The sequence below is a fragment of the Gouania willdenowi genome, chromosome 5 (assembly GCF_900634775.1).
Source record: "Gouania willdenowi chromosome 5, fGouWil2.1, whole genome shotgun sequence".
Classification (NCBI taxonomy): Eukaryota; Metazoa; Chordata; class Actinopteri; order Blenniiformes; family Gobiesocidae; genus Gouania; species Gouania willdenowi.
In genome coordinates this window covers 22,764,324-22,789,665 of record NC_041048.1, presented here as the reverse complement: position 1 = coordinate 22,789,665, position 25,342 = coordinate 22,764,324, and the positions used below count along the sequence as shown (strand labels likewise).

Genomic DNA, 25,342 nt, shown 5'->3' with positions numbered 1-25,342 from the left:
ACCTTTTTGTCCAAAGAATTAAGCCAATATGTTAGTTTCCAAATTATCACCACATTTGTGTTTTTTTGTTGTTGTTTTTGTTCTATGAACAACTGATCCTTTTCTTACACTGTTTCACTCAGGTTTTGGAATTTGTAGCAGGAAGTTAAACTGTGTTTCACTTCCATACTGGAAGTGAAAGGAAGTGAAACTGTGTTTCACTTCCATTTGACTCTCCCGCTTCCTCTTTTAAACCTGCCACTCTCATTGATACAATGTGAATTCTATTTCTTAATGGTCTTAAAATATTGGTGTGCTGGATTGTGACAGGAAGTCTTCAAAACAAGTTCAGAATTTTAGAAATTTGCTTTCCAAATAAAACTTTACCCTCATATTTTTTCTGCCACTGCTTTAAGGGTTTTAAAACTAAAATAATAAAAAGAAGAATATCCTGATCCAAATTTCTCAGGACAAGTCCAAATGAGGCTAAGTATTGTGTGTGGTGTCCATGTGCCTGGGTGCACCCCTTCAATACCTGGGCAGTGGGCATTCTCCTGATGAGAAGTTTTGATGACTAAAATTTTTTGTCATAGTTTTCATCAGTTACATTCATGCATGTAGACAAAAACAATATCAAAACATTGATATTTTCATCGACTAAACTATAATTGCGTCACAGTCAGTGTTGTTTCAGTGTTGCCAAAAGCATCAATATTCATCTGAAAGAAGCACTTAAAAACAAATACTGATCCGTTGTTATTGTTTAGCACAATACATTTACTGGAACCGAGTTGCGTCTACATTCCATTCATAATGCCACAACAAAATACACAGTTTCAGCAATCTGCAATTAAATGTGATTAACTCAGAAAAATCATGCGATCATTGGCGATTCAAAATTTAATTGATATGATTTTTTTTTCTTAGTTTTACCGTAATAAACCTCAGGATTTCTTTGCTTTACGGGTGGCAGGTGGAGGATGGGTGCCTCTTCAGCTTAACCCTTTCCTGCCTCCCGCTGTCCTGCTCGGGCTCAAGAGCTTTTGTTTTGGTATTGAAATGTATTGTGCGTCCATCTGCCTCCATCATATTCTCTTTCCCCAAAAGGTTTAGTGTTTAGCCTCAAAGGGACAAACAGCAGATGGAGGGCTTTGCAGCCTTTTAGTCACCAGCAGAGAGGTGACCGGGGTGGAACTTATGTGCATAATATCCATGCATAGAAAAATTTGCAAACCATTTGTTTAGTCTTTCATTTCCAGCATAAGCAGGCAGATACCATCAAGTAACAATAGTCAATATACATACCGGTAGTCCTCAGGGATAAAATGTTTGGTCAGACATAAATCAAAAGGTATTTGACAAACATTCAACCATGTTTGAACACTTCACCTGCCGGGCATTTTCTTCATAGCTTGCTATTTGATTCTTGTGCAGCAGCCGTTTAATTTTATTTTGAAACACCATCAGTTTTTGTGTAAATAGTGCAGCCTACTGTCACCTGTGGCTTCTGATGCACAACAAGAGCTCAAAGTAACAATTCTGGACACGTCAAAAGTAGGTCCAAAACTATGGATCCACCGTAATGAAAATTATTGGCCAAAACCAAAAATGAAAAAGCCAAAACCGAAACATCAAAATAAATTATTATGCAAATTATTAGTCCCATTGCATTTACGGGTATAAATGTGCACTAACCTTACAGAGAATAAAACATTGCAATTGTATGAATGTGTATTAATGCTTCAAAGAATAAATCAGTGAAAAATCTGAAAATATTTATTTAGCACTGACATTTCAACAATGCACAATATAAAATAAAAATAATAAAATGTTTAACCTTTCCCAACTCGTACATTAAAAAATATCTTGTGAAAACACAAAGTGCATTTAAATCACACAGCGTGTTGACGGAGGGCTACTGTGTCGACGTGACACAAAAACTTCAATCACACTTATGTGCCCCGTCAACTCTGCTCAGAGGACACTTTAGTGCTCAGATGTATTGAAATACTAACACTCCGTGAGTCCGCTGGCAAGTTGGCCCGTTTTCAGACAAGCGCGCTTACTGCTCGCGTCATCACAGCAACATGTTTTGGTCGGCTTTTTTAGGTGAAAAAAGGGCCGAAAATTTTAATACAGACACACGGATTGGATTACACACTCCTTCATTTACAAATCCTAATTCTACACACACACACAGATCTAGGTACAGACACAGATTGAAACACTCACATACAAATCAAGGTACAGACACACAGATTGGATTACGCACAGACGACTTTGTTTACAAATCCTAATTCTACACACAGAAGCAAGAAGCTTCTTCTTGCTTCTCTCGACGAGGTCAGTCGCACTCTCTGTTTCTCCCTCCCTTCCGTCTATCTCTCTCCCAGCTGCTGCTTTGTCAGGTCTTGTGAAACTAACAAGAGCCTCTCTCTGCAACTCATCCAAAACCGGAATAATGGAATTAATTAGTTGGTCTCTCAGTGCTATCGATCAGATTTTTTCGACGCAAAGAACCAGGGGTGGTGACCCCGCATGTCCAAGCGGGACGTTTGCGGCTGGATACACACTTGACCCTTGGAACAAGTGGCGAGTTGTGTGTCTGTCCATCCTTTCCGTGGAAGACATGGAGGACATCTACATGATTGGAATAATGATAGTAGGCATGCTGCTGATCGGAGCTGGTGGCTTCCTAATCTATCGAAAAGTCCGTACTACGCTGGCGACTGTTTTGGAAAAGCTGCCAGTGATTTCTGAAGGATGTAGCAGGGCTCTGAACACTCAGACTCATGTGTTGATCGATATCAAAAGCAAGCAAGAGCTGCTTTTGGATCGTCTACGCGTTATGGATAACAACTGGGAGAAGTTCGAGACCCGGCTTGGAAGTGGAAACTAGGCCACTCATTGGATTACAGCAGAGAGACCCAGGACAGAAGGCTATTGGAAATTAACATAGCCTGTATCAAATCACATTGCTTATCTCCCTTTCGGCTCCCCAGCCAGCCAAGGCTAAAGCCAAGGTTGTCTCAACTCTTATCACCAGGAAGTTTCTGCAGACGGCGGCTCTTACCCCCACTCCCTCCCCCCGCTCCTTCCCTACATTCCTCCTGGAACTGTTGATGCTGAACTTTTCCACACATCATCTGGTTGTCAGTAACGCAGCTACAGGTCTTCAACTTCAAATGCCTCGTCGGCCATCTTTCCCCACCTCCCAACCGCAGCTGCATGGAGGCGTGGTTGCAGCGCCGACTGGCAGCACGCCCATGTCCCCCAAACGGCTGGACTCCTGTTGTTCTTCCCACCTGACCCCCTCCCCCAGCCAACCTCCCACCCAACCCTTCCTACATGCCTTGTCTCGAGTTGTTTGACTGTGTCATGCTTACATTTATGTTTGCAGAGGCGGTTTTTTTCCTGGTTTCACACTGCTTTCTCTGTTTAGGGAAATCAGTTTCAAACTGGCAGTTTTTTTCCCCTCACCCCTCCTCTCCTCCTGTTATTGATCCCGTTTTCACCTAAATATGTGGGCGCCGCAAATGGCTGCTCCGGTGTGTTGATGTGTCTCCTTTCACTGCAACTACCTAGTCAAATTCCTCGTATTGTTCTAAACTGTACCTGGTCAATAAAGCTGATTCTGATTCTGATAAATGTACAGACATGGATTTTATTGCGCACACACAAATAGTTTTGTTACAATAATGGCCCCATTTGAAGCCCACTGTTGTGTTTTAGCTGTAGGCAGAGTTAGAATGTAATGCAAAGCAAAGTGATGGTTGCTCATTGTTGAAGCTGACTGAATTCTTTCCAAATACAGTGATAGTTTAGGCCTCCTTTGCTTTTCCCACTAATATGCTTATTTAATACGGCATAATTGATGTCTCTCACCCTACAGGGCTCTACACTAACTTTCCCAGTGGTGTCACTGGTGCGACCAACTTTTTCAGTTGGTCACAGTGGCTGAAATAACAGGTCATTTATTTTAAATAATTTTAAAAGATGACGTAACAAATGTTTTAAATAACAGCAAAGCATAACAACAGGTTACATGTATTCTGTTTTTTATTTTGCAGAAAGGCTGTACTTGAATTAAGTTAACAGTAGCATAACTAACTTAACATCTGCATTGCTTCACCCCATAGAATTAAATTCAGAGGGTCCAGCTCTTATAGTGGGGTCTTCTAACCCTCTTCCCCTGGTCAGCGGTCTGCAACCTTTACTCTTCAAGGAACCATTTAACCTCATCTCACCTGGATTAAAGTCCTCCTGGACCCGAAAAATACCTTCTCTGTGAAGAAAATACAGTGTAATAAATTCTAAACAGTTAAAATTATATAGAATAATGTTTGATTTCATTTGATTTGATTTATATTGATCATGTAAATGGCAACTTAAAAACAGTTTAAAATAAAATGAAATTGACATCAAGAAATAAAACAGTATTTTGCATCTTCAAATTCTTACATATCTCCATTTACATAAACACAATAATATATAAAGAAGATTATTTTTAGTTGATATATTTGAAAGGCTACAAAAAGTAACTTGAATTTGATAACACATGATCATGTGGTCAACACATGCAAATTGCTCATTTCTTGCCACACATAAAGCATGCATATTTAACCACCCCATTGGTGGTTAAATGAATCTGTTCCCACACAATTAAAATCTCTATTTTCTTCTAGAATAGTGTTTTTGTTGGTTTAGTTATCTTACCAGGGATTTAAAACTTAAGACGAGCCACAGGTGCACGGAAAGTTGATGATCTGTAGATGTTGCAGGAGGTGAAGTAGGAAGGTGCTGAGTCATTGCACAACTTGATTTATTTCGAAGTTAACAAATTGTTATATCTTAATTTTATTTGTCCTTAATCATTAATAGCCTCTGTTAAAAAAATAACTTTATTTCAATAGTTTTTTTTAATCTATAGTTAGCCATTGCAAAAGAGTCAAAGGGCCACATTAGGCTCCAGAGCCACAGATTGCAGACCCCTGCCCTGGGAGAAACACAGTTGAACATCTGGCCTGGCATCATAGTCCATCAGTTCTGGTCCCTCCATGCTGGTTCTGATAAGCGTGCACGTGTATCAGCACGTGTTTTCTTTTAACTGCTGATCTCAATGGGAGCGCGCACTCAGTGAAGGGCTCGTTACGCTTGGCTACATTCGCGGACTGTACGCACTCCAAACGAGCACACTGGTGCTTATACTCGGTGCATTCACCGTTGCATTACCCGCAGCCAAGTCCCGTGAGTGCACACCGACTCCTCACCTGCAGCACGGAGAGAGAGAAGTGCACTCAATGGGACGTGACGAAGCGCTCAGCCGCTCCGTCCAAAATAATGTCCCCCTACGCACTCGCACGGATGCGACCAGATAAAATATTTACTCGCACACACTGAAAATATACTCGCATATGCGACCAATTTGGTCGCAGTCTCGAGTCTTGCCCTATCTATTCTGCTCATCCACCCTTTCATTTTTCTGAACCTGCTTATTTCTGTTGGGGTCCGCTAAGATCAGACATGAGGGTGGGGTGTCTCCATACACAGATGACTATTCACACATGCATTCAATCATACAGCCGATTTAATGAACAAATTAATACAAATGCTGCTTGCATGTTTTTTGGGTGGAGGGGAGCCAAATTACTGAAAGAAAACCCATCCAAACATGGGGAGAATGCCAATTCCACACAGGAAGTTTCCCAACACATGAATCAAACCAAGACTCTTTTAAAAAGAAAATATTGCTTTTAAGTAGTTCTTCTTTTTTGAAGAACATTGCAAGCAATATGTAAATTTAAACTACTGAGGTTTGATATAATTTTAGTATTTGCTTTTTTAAATAAATTCTTATCTGCCGTGACTCATTCAGTGTCCTTTCTTTCAGGAGGTTACAAACACTTTAAGCAGCAGCTCGACTGCAGAAGTTAGTGTTAGTTTGATTTGAGGATAGAATACTTTGTCATAAATAGATGCTAGACCTATACATTTTATATATTTTGATTGAATCACAAGACCAGTGAAGATGTACAGCCCTAGTGTGTACACTAGTGTGTACACTAGGGCTGTACGCACATGTGCTTGTGTGTGTATACTTCTTATCTTTCAACTACATCATATATCACTTGTAAAGAATAAAAAAAATAAAAATATAATAAACTATTTTGTTTTATAATGCAAGTTTCAAAATTACATTTGTTTAAACAAAACTAAAAGAGGTCTGGCAGCAAGTGTGTAATTTATTATTGATGCATTGAAATATTGTGACACATAGATGGCACTACGATCACGCATAACTAAATAGAAGATTCATAAAATGTCTTGCCTCCTTTTAGTCATCTGAGGGCAGCACTGCTCTGCTGTTGGTAATGCTTTGGCTTCTTTTGACTCTCTAGTGGCATCCAAAAATTAGAAATGTGTGCCTCTGTTGAATACAATTAATCCATTAAGAACAAAAACAATACATTTGCAAGTCATTAGTCATTCTTGCTCTTTACCAATCTTTTCTTTTGTTTAGATGCTGCAGGACTGTTCTAAAGCTCGCAGGGAAGTGGAGCTTCACTGGAGGGCATCTCCATGTGCTCACATTGTGCGCATCCTTGATGTTTATGAAAATCTTGTACAGGGAAGGAAGTGTCTCCTAATTGTCATGGAGTGGTAAGTAATACAGAATTGTGTGTTATATATATATATAAATTTCTGTTAAAGTTTTTAAGTAATTAGTAGTTATTGTTATATTTGTCAACTTCCTAAATCCCCATGAAGATACATACACAATAAATGTGGTATTTTGTTTGATGTGCTAGCCAGTGGTTTCTGAAGTATCACTAAGACTAAAAGTTCAGTCAATAAAAAGTTGAAACTAGGGTTTGGGATTAAAATACAGTGGACTCGGGTAAAGTGTTCTTGACCGTCAACAGAATATTTGTTTTACTTGGAGGAGCAAAGTTATTTTGCAAGCATTTGAAACTTTGAATCTTACAGATTAACAATGTTCTGGGGGGTTCCTCAGGGCTCTGTTCTTGGACCTCTTCTGTTCATTAGGGATGGGTATCGTTAGGGATTTATCGATACTACTACTCTTATCGATACTTTTTATCGATCCGGTACTTTATTGATGCCCTTATCGATACCTTACTTGTAATAAATCAATGGAAAAACACAAAATCACAAAAAACCCAAATAATGAACATCAATCTGTTTATTTTTGAAGACTTTTAGCAATATGGCACACAAAATAAATATTTCTAAATAAAACACTATAAATTTATAAATAAAATGCTAAAAATACAGTACAAATAACTTTTTTATATTAACAAAACACTAAAATCACTAAACCAACTATTTAAACAATACAAATATTCAAATCAAGCATCTCAAACATAACTTAACAATGAAAAATTGTGCAAAAGGAGAATTAGTGAGCTGCTTCTCTGATGGCTGCGGCTGCACTGGCTCATGACAACAAGGTGTCATGTCGTGTCTGTAGATGCTATCTACACATTTGTTATTGTTTTCAGCCAAAACACTGCACACTACAGTAAAGCACATGGCTTTTTATGCGGCTATTATGATTTTGAGTCAGAAAACGTGTGTGACGCAGCAGAAGCAGATGAGTTGTGTGCGCGCGCCGTATGGGGTTCTCCATAGCTTAGCCTAGCTGATAGTCCTCCGTGGCAGCCACGCTTCTGCTGTCTGTCGCGCCGCCTCTGTCTGCTCCAGTGGTGGCAAGTGCTGGCAGGCCAACCCACTACTTTGTGGGCCGCTGGGTCTACTCGTAGCGGTCCAAGGCTGCGTAAGTTTCCCTCCACATCGGCCGCTACTGTGCCTCGGTTGCCGGCAGCGTTTAGTTTGAGTAGTGACTTGCGATCATATATTATCTTACCGCAAAAAAGTTGTGAGTTCATATGAAAAAAACAGGGGTAAATCAACATTGTTAGCCTTGTTGTCACGAGCCACAGCTTCGATTACGATTCAAGGGGCTTCGATTCGATTCTAAATCGATTCTTAATGTATTTTGATACATGTTCACAAAATATCTGTTGTATTCACTTTCCATGCACTGTATAAAAATATATATTGTATGTAGTTGGAAAAAAGATATACATTACCATTCATTAACCTTTATTACACTAATGGAAAAAGTATGTGAAATGAAAATTTAGTTTTTAAAACAAAGGTAGTAGCAGCCTTTCTTGTAACATAACTTCAATTGAAAAAAAAAAAATGACATGACATCAGCTTCCAGTCATTAGAGATTAAGTACGCGGTTATAAGATGTCCACACATCACATGTCACTGCTATCCTACCCGCTTTCTGCAGCAATACTATGACTTCTGTTTTGGTTGGTTGATGGCCGTATCAATAAAGTACTGTTGAGAAGGGATGGTATATCTAGGCTCCAAAGTATGCAGCAGCGCACGAAAGCCCTGATTTTCCACGACCGAGTAAGGACGTAAATCCTTAGCAATAAATGTTGCACTCAACTTGTTAATCCACTTTACCTTTTCCGAAAGGGGGTAGAAGCTTTGTTGTGACTTGTTCGATTGTTCTCTGCTTAGCATAGGTACTTTTAGCCACAGCAGCAGCCGATGTTGCCTCCTCCTCTGGGTGAAAGCGTGCTATATGGCTTCTCATGTTTGTAGTGTTCCCAAAGTACTTAATTTTAGTGTAACAAAGCTTACATACAGCGTGGCTCTTGTCCAGTTTACTTCCACCGTGGACATTAAAGAAACATCAGATTTTAAGCTGGTCTTAACTCCCGCACGTCCATGCTTCATTGTTGTGGCGCTCTATTTAAAGTGTCCCTCTGGAAACGCGCTGCACGCCTCAGTTCCGCGGCCTTTTTGTTCAAACTTTTAAACGGCCTCTAGAATTTAGATTTTTGCTGACTGGAAATTAAAGAATCAATTCAGAATCGTCCACCTCCGAATCTCGATGCATCTAAGAATCATTTTTTTCTCTCTCACCTCTATTTGATATGCTTAATTTGAATATTTGTATTGTTTTGATAGTTGGTTGAGTGTTTTCATAATATAAAAAAGTAATTTTTTACTGTTTTATTTATACATTTATAGTGTTTTATTTAGAAATATTTTGTACTTTTCATTTATTTTGTGTGCCATATTGTTTAAAATATTCAAAAATAAACAGATTGATGTTCATTATTTGTTTTTTGTTTTTGTTTTATTTTGTGTTTTTCCATTGATTAAAAAAAAAGTAAGGTATCGATAAAGTACTGGATCGATAAGACTAGTAGTATTGTAGTATACCCATCCCTAATGTTGAAGAGGTAAAGCCACAGATTGGTTTTCTTTATTGTTGTAATCTGTGCTTTAAAATTTACATTTCATATTTATTTAAAGTTTAAATAAATCTGAAATTGTTTATTATGAAACAAATTTATTTATTGCTTGTGTTCATTGAAAAATATATGAGAAGAGGCTTTTGAAAAAAAAAATTGCATATTAAATTGCAATCGCAATATTAAGGAAAAATTTGCAGTTAGATTATTTTCCAAAATTGTTAAACCCTGGGATTAACGCAACCTTCAAAATCCCGTTAACAGGACTGATAAGGATGTAGCTTGTCGGTCCAAGTGGACCAACAGACGTGGCCCCAGGGCCATTTTGATTGAGGATTTTGGTACCCATCCCTATTGTTTAGCCTTTATATGCTTCCTTTAGGACAAAATTTACAGAACTGTAAGGTTGATTATCAGAGCTACGCAGACGACACACAACTATATCTATCACTGAACCCAGATGACTATGGTCCCATAGAGGTGTTGTGTGACTGCTTAGAAAAGATAAACTGCTGGATGAGTGAAAACGTCCTTCAACTAAATCATTACAAGATGGAGGTGATTGTCTTTAGTCACAGGGAAAAGACAACTGCTGTTAGCGAGTATCTTGAGTCTCGATTTTTAAAAGCTGAGGATTAAGTCAGAAAACTTGTGTTCTGATTGACTCAGATCTGACATTCAGCAGTCAGATCAAATCTATCTCAAAAACAGCCGTCTACCACCTAAAGAACATCTCCAGAGTGAAAGCTTTAATGACTCAGAAAGATCAGGAGAAGCTGGTCCATGCTTTTATTTCCAGTAGGCTGGACTATTGTAATGGTCTTCTGACAGGAATCCCCCAATCAGCTACAGCTGGTTCAGAATGCTGCAGCTCAGGTCTTAACCAGAACACATTCGTCCAGCTTTAAAGTCTTTAAACACTGGGTCCCAGTCAGCCTGTGAATGGGTTTGGTCCAGAATACGTCAGTGAGATGTTAGTCAGGCATGAAGCCAGCAGGTCTCTCAGATCTATGGACACTGGGCTCCACTATCTGACCTGAGTTCACAGTAAACATGGTGATGCTCATTTTAGTTCATATGCTGCACAGAAGTGGAACAAACTGCCAGCAGAGCTAAAGTCAGCATCACATGTGAACATTTTTAAATCAAAGGTGCTTGAGTGGGAGATTTTTAATCCTGTTAATGTTGATTTACCAATTTTATAATTTATTTAAAACTCGGTTTAATTTTATGGGGTTTTTTTTGGGGTTTTTTTTTACTTTTCTGTTGCACTTTTTAATCATGTAAAGCACATATTAACTGGCTTTATTTATGTCTGTGCTATACTGGATATTTGTTACTTTGTCTGCCACAACTATAAGGGGTAATTTGGGAAGATTGTATTAATTTACTGATCAGTTGTATTAAGTAAAATAAGTCAAATAAAATTTGAAAAATATGACGATAAATTAGGTTGACATTATAATGCTTCATGTGGTGGAATCTAAAGAAAGAAAGAAAGAAAAACCTTATACTGCAATGTTGGCCAAATATATTTGAGTAGTTGTTTCTTCTGATTACTGTACTATATTTTTGAAACAAGCTTTTCTTTCACTTTGAACACATTATTTTAAACTTATGGCCTTGACTTTAACAGAAGTTGACCAATTTCCTCTAAACAAGCGTGTTCTTGTGTCATTATTTTTTTGTTCTTATAGCCTTTTCAAGCTATGCCTGAGCTTCTTGTCACACAAGCATTTATTATTAGGCCTGTGGTTACTATCGTAGAGGAGAGGATGTGGTCTACCTATACTGACATGTGCTGAGTCTCCTATTGATGAGTAATTTTTTTAAGAGAAATTGCAACTCATAATCTGTCCTTATGGTAAAGCAGTTCACTAGAAATTCCAACCATGTTTTGAGTCTGCAATCAGACGCTTTGTGTCCTATTTTGTATAAAAGGGGTCACCACTGTCTCACTATTTCAATTCAGACTGTGAGCTCCTGGAAGAGAGTGAAATTAAATATGTTCTCTCATTACAACTTAAAGTGCATTAAAGTTCTTTGTGAAGATCATCTTCGCTGCTGTATTTATTATCCAAGCACACAGATGTAACGCTTTGCACATTTGTTGTTCCTTCTGGTCTCATCCCATCCAAGTAATGATTTTTATACTTGCTTCACGCGATGAAAACGCAGACTAAGTACAGTCATAGTAAAGATCAGATGATCTCTGTGAAACATGCGCTGAAAGACTGAAACCAGATGCGCAGCCATAACATGTTGGGGTCCGTGTTGACGGAGCTTAGGTTAGTGTTAATATTATATGTCTAGCCATCCACCATGCTCTGAGTATGCAACCATTACAGACGAGATTTTGTCTTGTATTGGAGGCACGTAGTGATCTCAGTGATCACTACAGTAGGGACACTTGCCCGCATTAAACTATTGCAACTATACAATGTATGCTTTAGTTAATGAGTAGGTTATGATTATAATGGTCTCTCGCAATGGTCTGAGATGTTGACCATTTATGTGTAATGGACTGTGATTGTGACCAAACAACGAGACCATGTCCAATTTAGGTTCTTGCTATTATACGATATATGCTTTAGCAAATGAATAGATTTTGAGTTTAGCCTTAAAGATGGAGAGAGTAGCAGCCTCCCATACTAAGATGGGAGCTGGTTCCAAAGGCGAGGAGCCTGGTAGCTGAAAGCTCTGCCTCCTGTTCTACTTCTAGACACTTTTCGAACTTCAAGAAGACCAGTAACAGGTCTCTAAGATACACAGGAGCTTGATCATGTAGAGCTTTATATGCTAACATGAGGATTTTAAACTCTATTCTAGATTTTACAGGAAGCCAATACTGGAGAAATATGCTCTCTCCTGTTTGTACCTGTTAGTATTCTGGCTGCAGCATTCTGGAATAACTAGAGACTTTTTAGTGAGTTACTAGGACATCCTGACAGTAGGAAGTCACAATAATCTAGTCTAGATGTAACAAATGCATGGTTTAGTTTTTCAACAAACATCACTCTGGGCCAAGATGTTCCTAATGTTCCTTAAGCTGCTCTGTGAGTCCAGAGAAGTTGGCCCATTTTCAGACAAGCGTGCGCTGTTTGCTCACATCTTTACAACGTCCTGTTTCAGTCTGCCTTTTTTGGCGAGAAAAGTGTTTTCGGCCAAAAAGTGAAAATGCACTTTTGGACCATTTTCGGTCGAACATATTTTGTGTCCCCGGAATTTCGGTGCATTACTAGGAATAAGCTACTACAGAGTCTGGTGTTTGTGCGTCTGCTGCTGTTGTATCTTCTCTAAGGTCAGCCTATTGAATGAGCTACTGTGGCTGTGTCTGGAGATCCGCAGTGCTCTCGTCAACCAGCCTTTAGCAGTGAGCTCCTCAAAGTGCCAATGCTATCTCAACTTTCTGGTGAGCCTTCCAGTCTGAGGTTTTATAGCCTGCAGACCAGACGGTAATGCAACTGGTTAAAACGCGCTGTAGAATGTGTTGAAGATGAGCTTTTCTCAGTTGGGGTAGGAAGTGGGATATTTAGGAATAAGAGAATGCAGATGATGGCTGTGTTACTGTTGTATGATTTGAACTTTCAGTTATTTGAAATCATGCTGCTGAAAATTGAGACTTCTCTGCTAATTTTCAGAAAAAGATGAAGAGGTTTATATGTTGCCACTTGAATAAAGAGATTATCTTTAAAGTAAGGGTGTACGATCTGACTATTAGATTGTGAAGGATTTAAACATGACGACAATCTGCCAAATCACAGAGATCCTAGAACCTGTTGTAGTGCGCAATTTAACCCTTGTGGTGCCTTGTCTGTACAATATGTCTGTGTGCTCATACACGGCACATCCAACGGGTTTTTTTTTATCTGTCAAATCGCACCATTTGTTAGTCAGGCTCATGTTAGTACTATAGACACACACCGAAGAATTGGTAAGTGGTCAATCAGAGCAGAAGTACGCTCCGCTAACACTCCCTCCCCCTCTCTCCCAGTACACGGACACTCAGAGTTTGTGCTGCTTCCTCTGTGTTAGCAACTGCCTGTCAGAGATCAGTCTGTCTTCTGTAAAACTCCATCAGTTCTGAGTGTTGGAAGCACTGAGAGACGTTTGAGGAAACACTGAGAGACGTTTGAGGAAACATTGCATGTGTTTTGTAACAAACTCTGCTGTTCAGCAGCCGCAGAGCAATAAGGCTCTGCGCAGCACATGGCTGTTTAAACACTTTCTTAAAGGGACCGCGTCCTGAATGTGGTTTAGCAACACTTCAGAATTTGATCAAACATTTCAGCCTTATTGAAGGAAAAAGTCAAAAGTGGTGCAAAATGTTGATATTGTGCTACTAGTGATTAATAAAAGGGTGTTTTTGGCATTTTTTCTCCATGACCCACTATTGTTTTCTTGTAAAACTATATTGAAAAAAATAAATGGCGTTTATATCGCCCATCACCATTTTGAGGAAAAATATTGATACGAATATTGGTCCATATCATGAGGGATTCAAAACACTGCTTAAAGTAGGATTTTATTAACCTGAGTGTTACCTTAAAATCAAATGGAAATCATATGACATTCTGCCTTGTTAAGTAGTCAGTGTTGCTAATGCTACACCACTTTTGTTAAACAAAGTAAAAAAGACTGTGTGTGACTAAAACATGTCAGCCTTGTTGTTTGATGTTAATTGTACATGGAACCAGTTTGATAAATTCCTTACATAATTTTTCAAAAAATGTTTGAAAATTACCTTGACTTAAATTATATTTTATCCATTTTTTTTTCATTTAGGGCAATGATTTTAAGTAGGTGAATTGGCTTGTTTTATTGGTAAATAACTTTAAAATATTCTGAATGATCTGAATGAAAAAAATTGCGATAAAATCAAGATTGTGATTTTCTAAAACCGTATCGCCCACCCCTATTTCAAAGTTTGTCCACATTAGCAGCTCAAATGTCTCACACCTTCTCCTCCCTGCTCCCTTCCCCCTCCCCCTCTACCTAGGTGTAACACTGCTCTCCCTTTTTATATCTTCCCTATAATAAAATGTTTCTTACCCTTCCTTAGGGAGGGCTGGTGATGTTCACAATTAAGCAATAAAGTAAATCAATTTAATAATTTATTTCATTGTAATAACAAATCACAATGATGGCACTTCTGGTAGTGTTGACCTTTGAAGCATGTGCAGACAAGTGAAAAAAATGTCTCACACCTTTTTCAAACAGAGACCTTATTACTGCTTGAGGTTTCTCACTGTACATTCATGGGTGTATGAAAAGTACAGTACATTAGACTGTTAAGTGTTCAGTACTTTTAATTTGATTGCAGGAAATTGGTTTTGAGGTGTCCAACATGTACTGTGGTTCAGCAGGGCTGCCCCAGCATTTCATCTCATACACTCATACAGTCTTGCACGTGTCATTCAAACATGCATACGACAAGCACTGATGAATAATACTGAAAGACATACCATACTTTGTCATATTGAGCAAAAACATAAAAATGAAACTTACTGTCTTGTAAGTAGTGTACATTTTATGTACCTTGTTTATAGCTTTATAAATGTGACGCTATTAAACATGCAAGCGACCTTTAGTGTTTCTTATATGTATAATTTGACTGTTGGAGCATGATTAATTATTTATTGTACTTGTGCTGCAAATTTGAAAGAATTGTTTTCCTTTGACAACTTAGTAAAATGTTTATAATGATGCAAAAATTAAAAATTATTACTACTACTAATACTTTAATAATTTATATTAATATTGTTATATAAATATAATACTAAAATTGGTTCAATTATTCAAACTAATGCACGTTTATGGTCAATAATACACCATAATGTTAGCTTTTTGTTGTAGTTGCTGGGTTGATTTTTAATTAAAAAGCTTTGCTTCTGGATCGTCATATTATAGAGTTCTTTTTTTTTAAATAAATTCTGTCTTTAATGCTGAGAAATAACTTGTAGCTGCCACTGTCTTTCCAGCTATTGACTATGGAGACATATATGAATGCCTCTACCAGCTCTCTACAGTTGCTGGATGCTGTGCGGTACCACAGAGCTTTAAGATTCACAACTAGGGATCGTAATTGCAGAATATTGCACAATATGATATATGGTTTACCACTCAGACTTTTGTGACGATGCAGCAATAATTGATATATAGCAATAAACTCACACATTGATTTATAGCAATATCTGTCTCAAAGACCAAAACTATCCACAACACAGTCTGTTTATTTACTGCGATTTAGTGTCAGTTTGACAGAATTTAAGACTTTTAAAAGCATGGCAAACCAGCATGGTTTTCTGTTTCATTTAATTAATTAAATTGTCCTGTCCTACTCCATGTCCCTATTCATAACTGGCTGTAACCACCTCACCCACTACTGCAGTCTCTGATTCATAAATGAAAGTGTACCAGTTAATCAATCATTGGGCTTCTGTCATTGTATATTTCCTCCTACACAACACATAATCAGCACACTTGGAGCCTACGCTCCCTGGAATTTGTAATTTACAGCATTCCTCTGAAGTGTACATTAGTGATAGACCCATACATAGGCCGGCCGATTTTTGCCTTTTTTTACGTGTATCGGCCAATGCGGGATGCTGCGTTTTCTGTTCCACGTTATTTACAGAGAGCAGAAATATTTTGTACTTGTTCTTGTTCTACCTCACCTTTGTTAATTTCAATAAATGTTGCTTCTTTTAAAAAAAAAAAAAAAAAAAAATTTAGACTCGTACCATTTGTTATCATCATTGTGTAATTTTTATGATGTAAATTGAGAGAGCAAAACTAGTATCGGCTCCAAATATCGGCCCAAGAAAATCAGTCCGTATTGGTCATTGGCTAAGGCTGATGGGGGAAAAAAATCCATATTGGTCTATCCCTGTATATACAGAGCTTGGCAAGAAGGCCTTACTCTGCCTCTTTTACCTGAAACAACTTGCTACTAGATCTGTAAAAAAAAAAATTGTAAACCTGTTGTGTTTTGTATTTGCTCAGCTAAGCACTTGACTTTGTAAGTGCTGCACTTAACATGTCTGTTGTAACTTTTAAATGTTATATTTTGAATTGTTAGTTTTTTTCTAAACCAGGTCTCTTTAGAAAATGAGGCCGTGTTGTCCCAACTGGACTACATTTGTAACTAAAGGTTGTGCTTGAATAGCTAAAAAAAAGTTTATCATTTTTTTAATACTTGTATATGTTTGTGTTTTTTGTTGTTATCTTTTAAAGTATGGACGGTGGTGAGCTTTTCAGTCGAATCCAGGACAGAGGAGACCAGGCCTTCACAGAGAGAGGTAACTATTCATTTCCTTGTAGTGATGCCAAGACTTATCATGCAATTGCATTGTGTATATTCGTGGTTTCTTCAGATAACCACAAATTACATTTTTACATCTAAGGGTTATCTGCCATTTTATTATACGAGTACAGTGCCTGTCGGAAGTATGCGTTCATGTGGGAGCTTAAGTAGAGTTAATTATGGCCAAATGAGTATGTGTTTGAAGGTTGGATGTACATAGAGGTGTAAATCCTCTGTACTCCGTAGTGTTATAAAGGGGTTTATTTATGGGTGCAAAGTAAAATAGTGTGTGTGATTTCCCTGGTTCAATTCTATGAGACATGAACATGATAAATATGTTTGTTGTTTTTTTTACTCACTTTTATATTTTTTTGTTTGGTGTATTTTTCTGTAATGAATGTTTTTTGGAGTCATTATGTGTTTTTTAATCTTTCAGTTGTCTTTTTATGCATTTTTTGTATAACTGTTTTTGGTTGCCATTATAGAGTGATTCTGGAGTCACTTTGTGTACTTTTTTTATAAATATTGTTTAGTTTTTTGTTTTATTTTAGTCATTTAGTATATTTTTATTTGAGTCATTTTCATATTTTTGTTGTATTTTTCTGAAATTTATATTTTTTGGAGGTGTGTATTTTTTTAATATCTTTCAGTTGTCTTTTTGTGCATTTTTTGTGTTTTATTTTACTCATTTAGTATGTTTTTATTATAAATAAATAAATGCCTTGTGTGTGAGTTCCCGTGAAATGTTTGAGACGCTGATAACCAAACTCCATAGACATTGTAGCGCCAATCAGAAAAGTAACAAAACTGCGCAAAACAAAACGTAAAGCTCCAAACTACACGTGTGTGTGTGTGATTAAAAACAGAGATGTTTTAAAACCTGTTTATGCAGGTGAACGCTAGCATTGTCTGCAATCTGCACTGGACCCTGCCTGTGATGTAAAACCTTTTTCCATGGAGCAAAGTCTGATTTCTAGCTACTGAATCTCTACACTATGCCTGCTTTTTAGGGACATGCCTAACAGCACGAGGAGCTAATCGTTAGTCTGAGGAATCAAAACGCAGAGCAAAGCTGCAGTTTACCTCACCAAAATAAAGCCCCTTTGTTGTCCAAGTCTGTCGCAATGTTTTGGGCCTCCGATTTTCCTTTCTAAAGTGGTATTGTTATTTGATAATTCATTTATTAAATCTAAATTAAGCAGAAATTGCATTGTAACATGGATTATATCCTCACCTGCATGTTTTTAAACAATATCTTACATTTACACATGTTTTCCCAATAACTGGGTGAAGCGTCCAAGTCCTTTAACTTTGTCCACCTCTAGTGGTGCAGGGATTGTTGTTTTGACAGGTACTTGGTTGGTAAATAATATGAAAATGATCCATTGGTGTTTTGGTATTATTTGCTCTTTAATTCAGGAAATAAACAGGAGATTGTGAGTACAAAAAATGTACCATTTAAATGTCCAGTAAAACTGAATACAGAGAACCCATTCACAAGAGCCCCAGGAGTTCCTTGAGTACCGTCAAAAACTGTTTGCTTCTCCCTGATTGACCACACCTGTGCAATCACCATGGCAACCTAAATAACCTGCACGCCCCACCCCTGTACAGGTCAGGTAGACGCTAAACATATTATAAAAAGGTAGCTCAGAAAAAAATCACGGCACCGGGTGAGTAAAGAGACAGAGATGTAAAATCTCGTGCAAAGTCGGGACGTGTGTGCATGTATGCTGAGTTGTTACACACTTTTATTTGTACATTTTATTCAGAAATCCATGTGTCTGTTCACTTTAGAGGCATCTGACATCATGAAGAGCATAGGAGAGGCCATCCAATATTTACATGCAGTCAATATTGCCCACCGAGATGTCAAGGTCTGTGTCTTTACTAGGTATTACAATAATGTTTGAGATTTAAATAGTATTTTTAGCTTTATTCAGTTGTTAGCTGTCACTACTGATCTTTTTTCTTAATCTGCGGTATTCCTATTGACTCTCCACAGCCAGAGAATTTACTGTATTCTTCCAAGAGTTCCAATGCTCTGTTGAAACTCACAGACTTTGGCTTTGCCAAAGAAACGACTTCTCATAACTCCCTGGCTACGCCCTGCTACACTCCGTACTATGTTGGTAAGAAGCTTACTTTTTGCATGTGTTTTATTATTCTCTGCACTTGCTGCTTGTATTAAAAGAGTGGAATGTTACTCATTAATGGCAATGTTTTAAACCTTGTTTGGTTTGCTGCATGAAGCTCCAGAGGTCCTAGGCCCAGAGAAATATGACAAGTCATGTGACATGTGGTCCTTGGGTGTCATTATGTATATCTTGTAAGTAGGATTATATTCTATCTCAGTTTATGACCTTTGACCAAATATTTTTTAATAGAAGCATTTAATTGCCTTTTTGAACACTGGGCAGGTTGTGTGGATACCCTCCGTTTTATTCTAACCATGGTCTGGCCATCTCTCCTGGGATGAAGAAGAGAATTCGAATGGGCCAGTATGAGTTTCCCAACCCTGAATGGTCTGATGTATCAGAGGAAGGTAAGTTTGTATTAAAACAGCACAAATACAGTATGTGAAGAACTGTGCCTGAAGGCAGAAGGACAGATGTGGGTTTTTTGCAATGATTTGTTCATTATTTCAGGTATATTTCTTGCATAGATTTCCTGACCCTGGATGTAACCGATAAACATTTATGAAGTATGTTTATTTTTCTATTGTGCATTGTGTAACTATTTCCAGCTAAACAGCTGATCAGGACCCTTCTAAAGACTGAGCCGACACAAAGGATGACCATCACAGAGTTCATGAATAATCCATGGATCAACGTAAGCACTTAACTTAGACTTTTTACTGCAAAAATCTTTGTGAGGTTTAAGTGCCACTGTGTGTTCACATACAGCAGTCAATGGAGGTTCCCCAGACCCCTCTTCACACCAGCCGGGTGCTCAACGAGGAGAAGGATGCCTGGGAGGACGTCAAGGTCAGAAGCTCACGTATTCTTCAGATCTGCTTTCTTTTCCTTCTTTCATTCTTTTTTGATGATGTCGGCATATGCTAGTTTTTAATTCACGCTCCATGTTTATAAAAAGAAAGGTGTCATGCCTTAAAGCAGGGGTCTTCAACTTTTACTCTTTAAGGAGCCATTTTGCCTAATCTCGACTGGATTAAAGTCCTTCCGGAGCCGAAAAAAAAAAAACCTTCTCAATGAAAACAATACAGCGTGTAAAATTCTATTCAGTTAAAATAGTATCGAATAATTTTATGAGTTAATGGATTTGAAGGGCTACAAAAGTAACTTGAAGTTGATGACACATTATCAACTCCAACTCATGCTAATTTCTTGGAACATGTCAAGCATGCATATTAAGCTGGTATGTTGGCAGTTAAATCAATCTTTCCCCACACAAATAGTCTATTTTTTTACAGAATAGTCTTTTTGTTATTTAAGTTATCTTACCAGGGATTTAAAACTGAAGGTTAGCCACAGGTGGAAGGAAAGTTAATGGTCTGTAGATATTACAGGAGTTGAAGTAGGACGGAGGCAGAGTTATTGCACAATGTGATTTATTTTTAGGTTAACCAATTGTTTCATCATTTTATTTGAAGTTAATGTCATTAATCACCTGTAGGAAATAATTCATTTTTTTAAATCGAGGCTTCAGAGCCGCAGGTTGCCGACCCCTGCCTTAAAGGATGAAGGTGTTATGCCTTATATTGCCTTTAACCCTCTAGGGCCTCAGGCGTTTTTGCTGTTTTTTTATCTGCGTTTATATTTCATATAAGGAAATCCATAAACCTTGCTTGTTTGGTATCATTTTTTTTCAGGACAACCTCCCAAATGTGACTGAAGTATTTTTATTTAATATGGCATACAGGGATTGGCATTAATACAGTGGATCTGTAAACTCAAATTTGAGTGCGAAAAAGGTTTTTTTTTTTTTTTACTATAAAAGTCGCAAACATTTTTAACAAATCATTTTTATTGCTTGTATAGCAAATCTAAACGATATATTTCAAAAACTTATATACAGATTAATCAAAAAACAGTTAAATGGAAGCAATGTCTCAGGCGATTTTGTACAACTATTTACAAAAAAATATGAATTACAAATACAGGAAAAGACATTTGTTCTTCATTGAGCTGATATAAAACAATGAACATTTTCTTTTTGAAATTAAATAGTGTGTCACTCATTTTTATTTCTTTATCAACATTATTCCACAAACGATTCCCTAGAACAGACAGACACCTTTGTTTTACTTCTAATCTTGCTTTTGGTTAAATAAACTAAATAAGAATAAATGGATCTCTTAGGCTGTATTTGCTGGTCTGTAGTGAGAAGTATTTTTGAATGCCTTCTGAAAGAGTATTTATTTTTACTTTGAACGTTATCTGTGTTATTTTATATTAAACAGTATCTTTAAATTTCTTAAGTTTTGATTTAATAATGCTTTGTTTATCAATCGTATTTGTTCTTTTGCAATAAAACATGATCATTGATTATGGTTCTTAAAGTGGTTCCCCAGAGTTCTACACAATATGTCATATATGGGAGTATCAAAGTGCAATAAATTGTAAGTAATTTTCCTCTACAGTTGCCTTTGGAAACGTGTCCTCCTGAAACCAAATGTTTTTTTTGGGCATTTCTTAAAGCATCAAACTTAAAACCAGTTTTCTAATGGCGTTCATCTTTGTTTCTCAGGAGGAAATGACCAGTGCCTTGGCAACAATGAGGGTCGACTATGAGCAAATCAAAATCAAGACCATTGAAGATTCCAGCAATCCACTGCTAACAAAAAGGAGGAAGAAAGCCTGCCCTACAATGGCCGAGCCGCAGCCCGCTGCCCATTGAAAGACGCGCGCATGCACGCACGAACACAGGTAGTAAAAAGGAAGCAATAATTCGTTGATACCTGCGTCACGTTGCATGGATTTTCTCAGCGTTTTATTTGTAAAGGCAAATTGTAATGGTTTTTCTTTTTTTTTTGGTAAGAGTTTGTTTTAATTACTTTACATATTTTAACAATCATCATTCACTCTGCTCTAGCAGAGAAGGTTGTTGACTTGTGTTTTTACACCAGTAAAGAGATTATGAATTCAGACAAAGAGTGAACAGAGAGAGAAACGGCGAGTTCTCTGCTTTCTCTATTCCCACAATTACCAGTTTGCTCCTGAAGGGGGCATGGATGTTGGAATGGAACTTAAAGCCTTAGCAGTCGTTGTCCCCCCCCTCAATCCCCAACCTGTGAATGTTCAATGAAATGGCTGAATCCCAAAAACCAAACCAAGGGAACGTTTGTATTTGCCTACAAGCAAAAGTGAACAGGTTGAACTGACAAGTGGAATGTATGGACTCTGTCTCAGACTTTTGGATCTAACCAGAACATGTTGCTAATATCTGGGACCTGGACCGCCAGTGTTTGTCACGTTCATCCTGTCTTGGTGAAAGTTGACAGCCTATGCACTCACTGGAGGGCCACACGCCACTCTGACTAAGCACCTCACTTGTGGACCTCCTCTCCTACCTTAAACTGTGCTTATTTGTCAGGTACAACATGAGATGTAGTAATAAAAAAAGGAGCCACAATCCAAATATAGCCCTCCTTTCTCCTGCACGTAGCTCACAGGAGATTAGGAGCAAACATAATACTGTATTTTTTCATTGACTATAAACATTTGAACGTTGGCCTTACTAGTGTTTCTAAATGGTTTTATGCCCCTTTTATCTTCCATTTGGTTGAAGCTTTTATTGTTCTCCATCGAAGTTTGACATCATCACCACATTATATTTCAGGGTAAGACTTTGCATATGTCAGCTTGAAATACAGCTACAATCTTGTGTTTTCGGTTGTGTAAAGACATGATGAGGAACTATTTGTGTGTGTGTGTGTGTGTGTGTGTTTGTGTGTTAATGTAAATGGTAGCATTTACTTGTATGAGTACAATGGTAGACTGGTCACTTTAAAATACTGTGGTTGCGTTTGGTGCTGCAACGGTTCTCTGAGGTTTCTAAAGGACGGACAGGAAACGGGGATCTGCTTAGGAAGTGCTGCCCATCCTGGAGCACAGTGATGTATCACCAGCAACTGTCATCACACTCAGACTAGGTGTACCATTCTCCACCACTGGTGACTTAACCAGGACACGTTGGGAAATAGTTAATCTTGTGACTTTGATCCACTTCACTTACGATCACATCTGTGTTGTACACCTGTCATGTAACGGGATAATCTCACTGTAGAAATGTTTATGGAATGTTTGGTATGGTTTTTATTTTGTTTGGGGTTGCTTTTGTCCATCTCAAGACATTTTTCTAGTTAGATGCACATATGTCTGTATTTTTTTTTTTTTCTTTGAGTTTGTAAATTGTCCACAATCTGTACTCTTGTCTGCTTCAGCTTTGGATTAAAAACACATCAAAAAGATTGTATTCTTGTTTCCTGTTTTATTAATTGCAAGAGTGCAACTATTTTGTACAATTGAGCAGGAGTGTTTTTTTTATTGTTTTATTTTACTGCCACAGAATATATGAAAATCATTGTGATGTCACATTAAAAATGTTTGAGAAAATGAGTAGGAGAGATTTTGAATTTATCATCAAAGTTCAATATTTGTATTCATTTAGTTGCACTAATGTTTTGTTCTTTACACACACACACACACACACTCACATATTTAGAGTCTGTTTGACACATACTTCACACTATAAATCAGTGGTCATCAACCTTTCTGGAACCATGAACTACAGTACTTCAAAGTTACTGAATAATCCACAGGGCTACCAGTTTGATAAACACTGAAATACTACTTTTAATTTTTCAGTTTCACTTTAATTAGATGGACTGATATTGAAGGAAGACCTAACATCCACTTAAAAAGGTAGATATATAGATAATTACTTACATTTCAACATGCAACACATTTATTTCTCCTAATGTATGAAATTGTTTTATTTTAAAGTTGACACTTCTGAAACATTTCAGAGGGAATCATGATCTGATTTTACTTGTCTCTAACTACTTTTTTCCCCTCACCAAATCATGTTCTTACAATTGAATAATTATGTAAGATTTTATAACCAAATCTGCAGCGTCTGTAATAAAATCCTATCCAATCCGATACTGGGACACGTTTGTCTCGTTTCAGTGGAAATAAACATTTAAAGATGGTTAATTTAAAACAAAAAAATACATAAAGTGCAACAGTATTTAACTCTAGTAAGGCTCTGACTAAATCTGTTATTTGAATTTATCTTTGTGAGTTTGAATCTTGGAAAGTAAATCAGATTTTAGATGGGAGTGAACTGGTGACTACTGTCTGAGGGCATCTTGTTGGGTTCTTTCTTACTATGGCACTTTGAGATGACTGTAAGTTGCGCTATATAAATAAAGTTGAATTGAACTCAATGTCACATGGTCTATGTGGGCTACCTGGGGCCTGCAGGCACCGTGTTGGTGACCCCTGCTTTAAATTATACGAGTAAAACCATTGCTAATGGCTGCGTTTTGGATTACTGTCCAATTGTTAGAAACAGGGCAGAAGTCAAATCTGATGTAAGACCAGCCCCACATTGCAAACTCAACAAGTTGAGTCAAAATTCTCTAAAATGTACATTTTATTTTTCATTATTAAAGTTAACCAACATATAATATATTTCTCATGCATGGTGATTTGACGTTCAGGTGTGACTTAGTTTTCTGGCTGTGAAGTAGAATGACCGTTACTGTTGATGTGGGGTTGCACACGCTCAGCTCAACCCACAGTCATCTCTCAGCCACGTGGAACAGGTCTGCCAGCATTCAGAACAATGAGGGTACACTTGACTTCAAAAACGGTTATTTAGGTTCATCGCACATGCACAAATTCCCAAAACTTCACACAACACGAGCTGTCAATGTTGGGCACCCTTATTTAAACAAATGCTGAGGTTGGAAACTTCTCAGCTGAGATAAAGACACATGGCCTTCTTTGAAGTGGGGTGTTATACTGGTTCTAAGACCAAAACCCACATCCTCTTACACAGCAAAAATGTCAAGCTATCGGTTGAGTCGTGCCTCGTTGTTACCATAATGACAAACGTGTTATGAGAGTGAACCTTTGAAGGCTTTAAGCATGACTGAATCAGGAACTCAAAAGAAACCAGCAGCATCATTTTACATGTGAACTGTATTGCTAGATCATTCTCATTACAGGCTGTCCAAGTGAATGACTTTGCACCCAAATGTTTTACAAGTGACTTCATAAGCACACAAAAAAAATGTCTTGAAGTAATCACTGATGCAGTCACCATAGGTATCGTGTCTGTCTGTTTAGGACGATTAAAGGAGTTCAAAAGGGAAACTAACAAAAGTGGCAGCAGAATAAAAACCAGCTGAGTTCAGACACAACACATGATACAATAAGCATCACCTGTCCATCACAAGGCCACTATCCTGAGACGCTCATGAGTTTCTAGTGATAAAAATAAAACTTAAAATGAGAACATATAAGCTTCTTTCAGAAGGTCCTTGACTTGGACTGTCCTAAGCAGCACAAGAGGTAAAGTCAAATATTTTTTAAAAGCATTTAAAAAATGCTGCAAGGGACTGCCAGCACCACTCTTTACTAACACACTGATCTAACTTTAGGGCAGGACCTCCATGGGCTTGTGAAGTGGCCTTGACCTCGGTGGGTTGCCTCTGCGCGGGCGTGTGTCCCTTTTAGGTGCTCTGATAGTCCCTGGGCTGTTTGGTGTTGCTCTC

The 25,342-nt window shown here is 37.7% G+C and overlaps 1 protein-coding gene across 2 annotated transcripts in view; it reads left to right on the top strand.

The window, feature by feature from the left end:
* The window catches only part of mapkapk2a (MAPK activated protein kinase 2a), a 34,486-nt gene extending 11,455 nt beyond the window's left edge, over positions 1 to 23,031 (top strand). Inside the window, exons 2-10 of one of the 2 annotated variants that reach the window (XM_028445915.1) lie at positions 6,500 to 6,639; positions 16,524 to 16,588; positions 18,391 to 18,470; positions 18,599 to 18,725; positions 18,847 to 18,922; positions 19,014 to 19,138; positions 19,340 to 19,425; positions 19,503 to 19,580; positions 21,304 to 23,031. In XM_028445915.1, coding sequence (XP_028301716.1) covers positions 6,500 to 6,639; positions 16,524 to 16,588; positions 18,391 to 18,470; positions 18,599 to 18,725; positions 18,847 to 18,922; positions 19,014 to 19,138; positions 19,340 to 19,425; positions 19,503 to 19,580; positions 21,304 to 21,453 — 927 coding nt within the window. In that variant the 3' untranslated portion in view covers positions 21,454 to 23,031. Of the gene's footprint in view, positions 1 to 6,499; positions 6,640 to 16,523; positions 16,589 to 18,390; positions 18,471 to 18,598; positions 18,726 to 18,846; positions 18,923 to 19,013; positions 19,139 to 19,339; positions 19,426 to 19,499; positions 19,581 to 21,303 lie in introns of both variants that reach the window. The other variant, XM_028445914.1, reaches the window with a different exon arrangement.
* Positions 23,032 to 25,342: the final 2,311 nt, after the last annotated feature.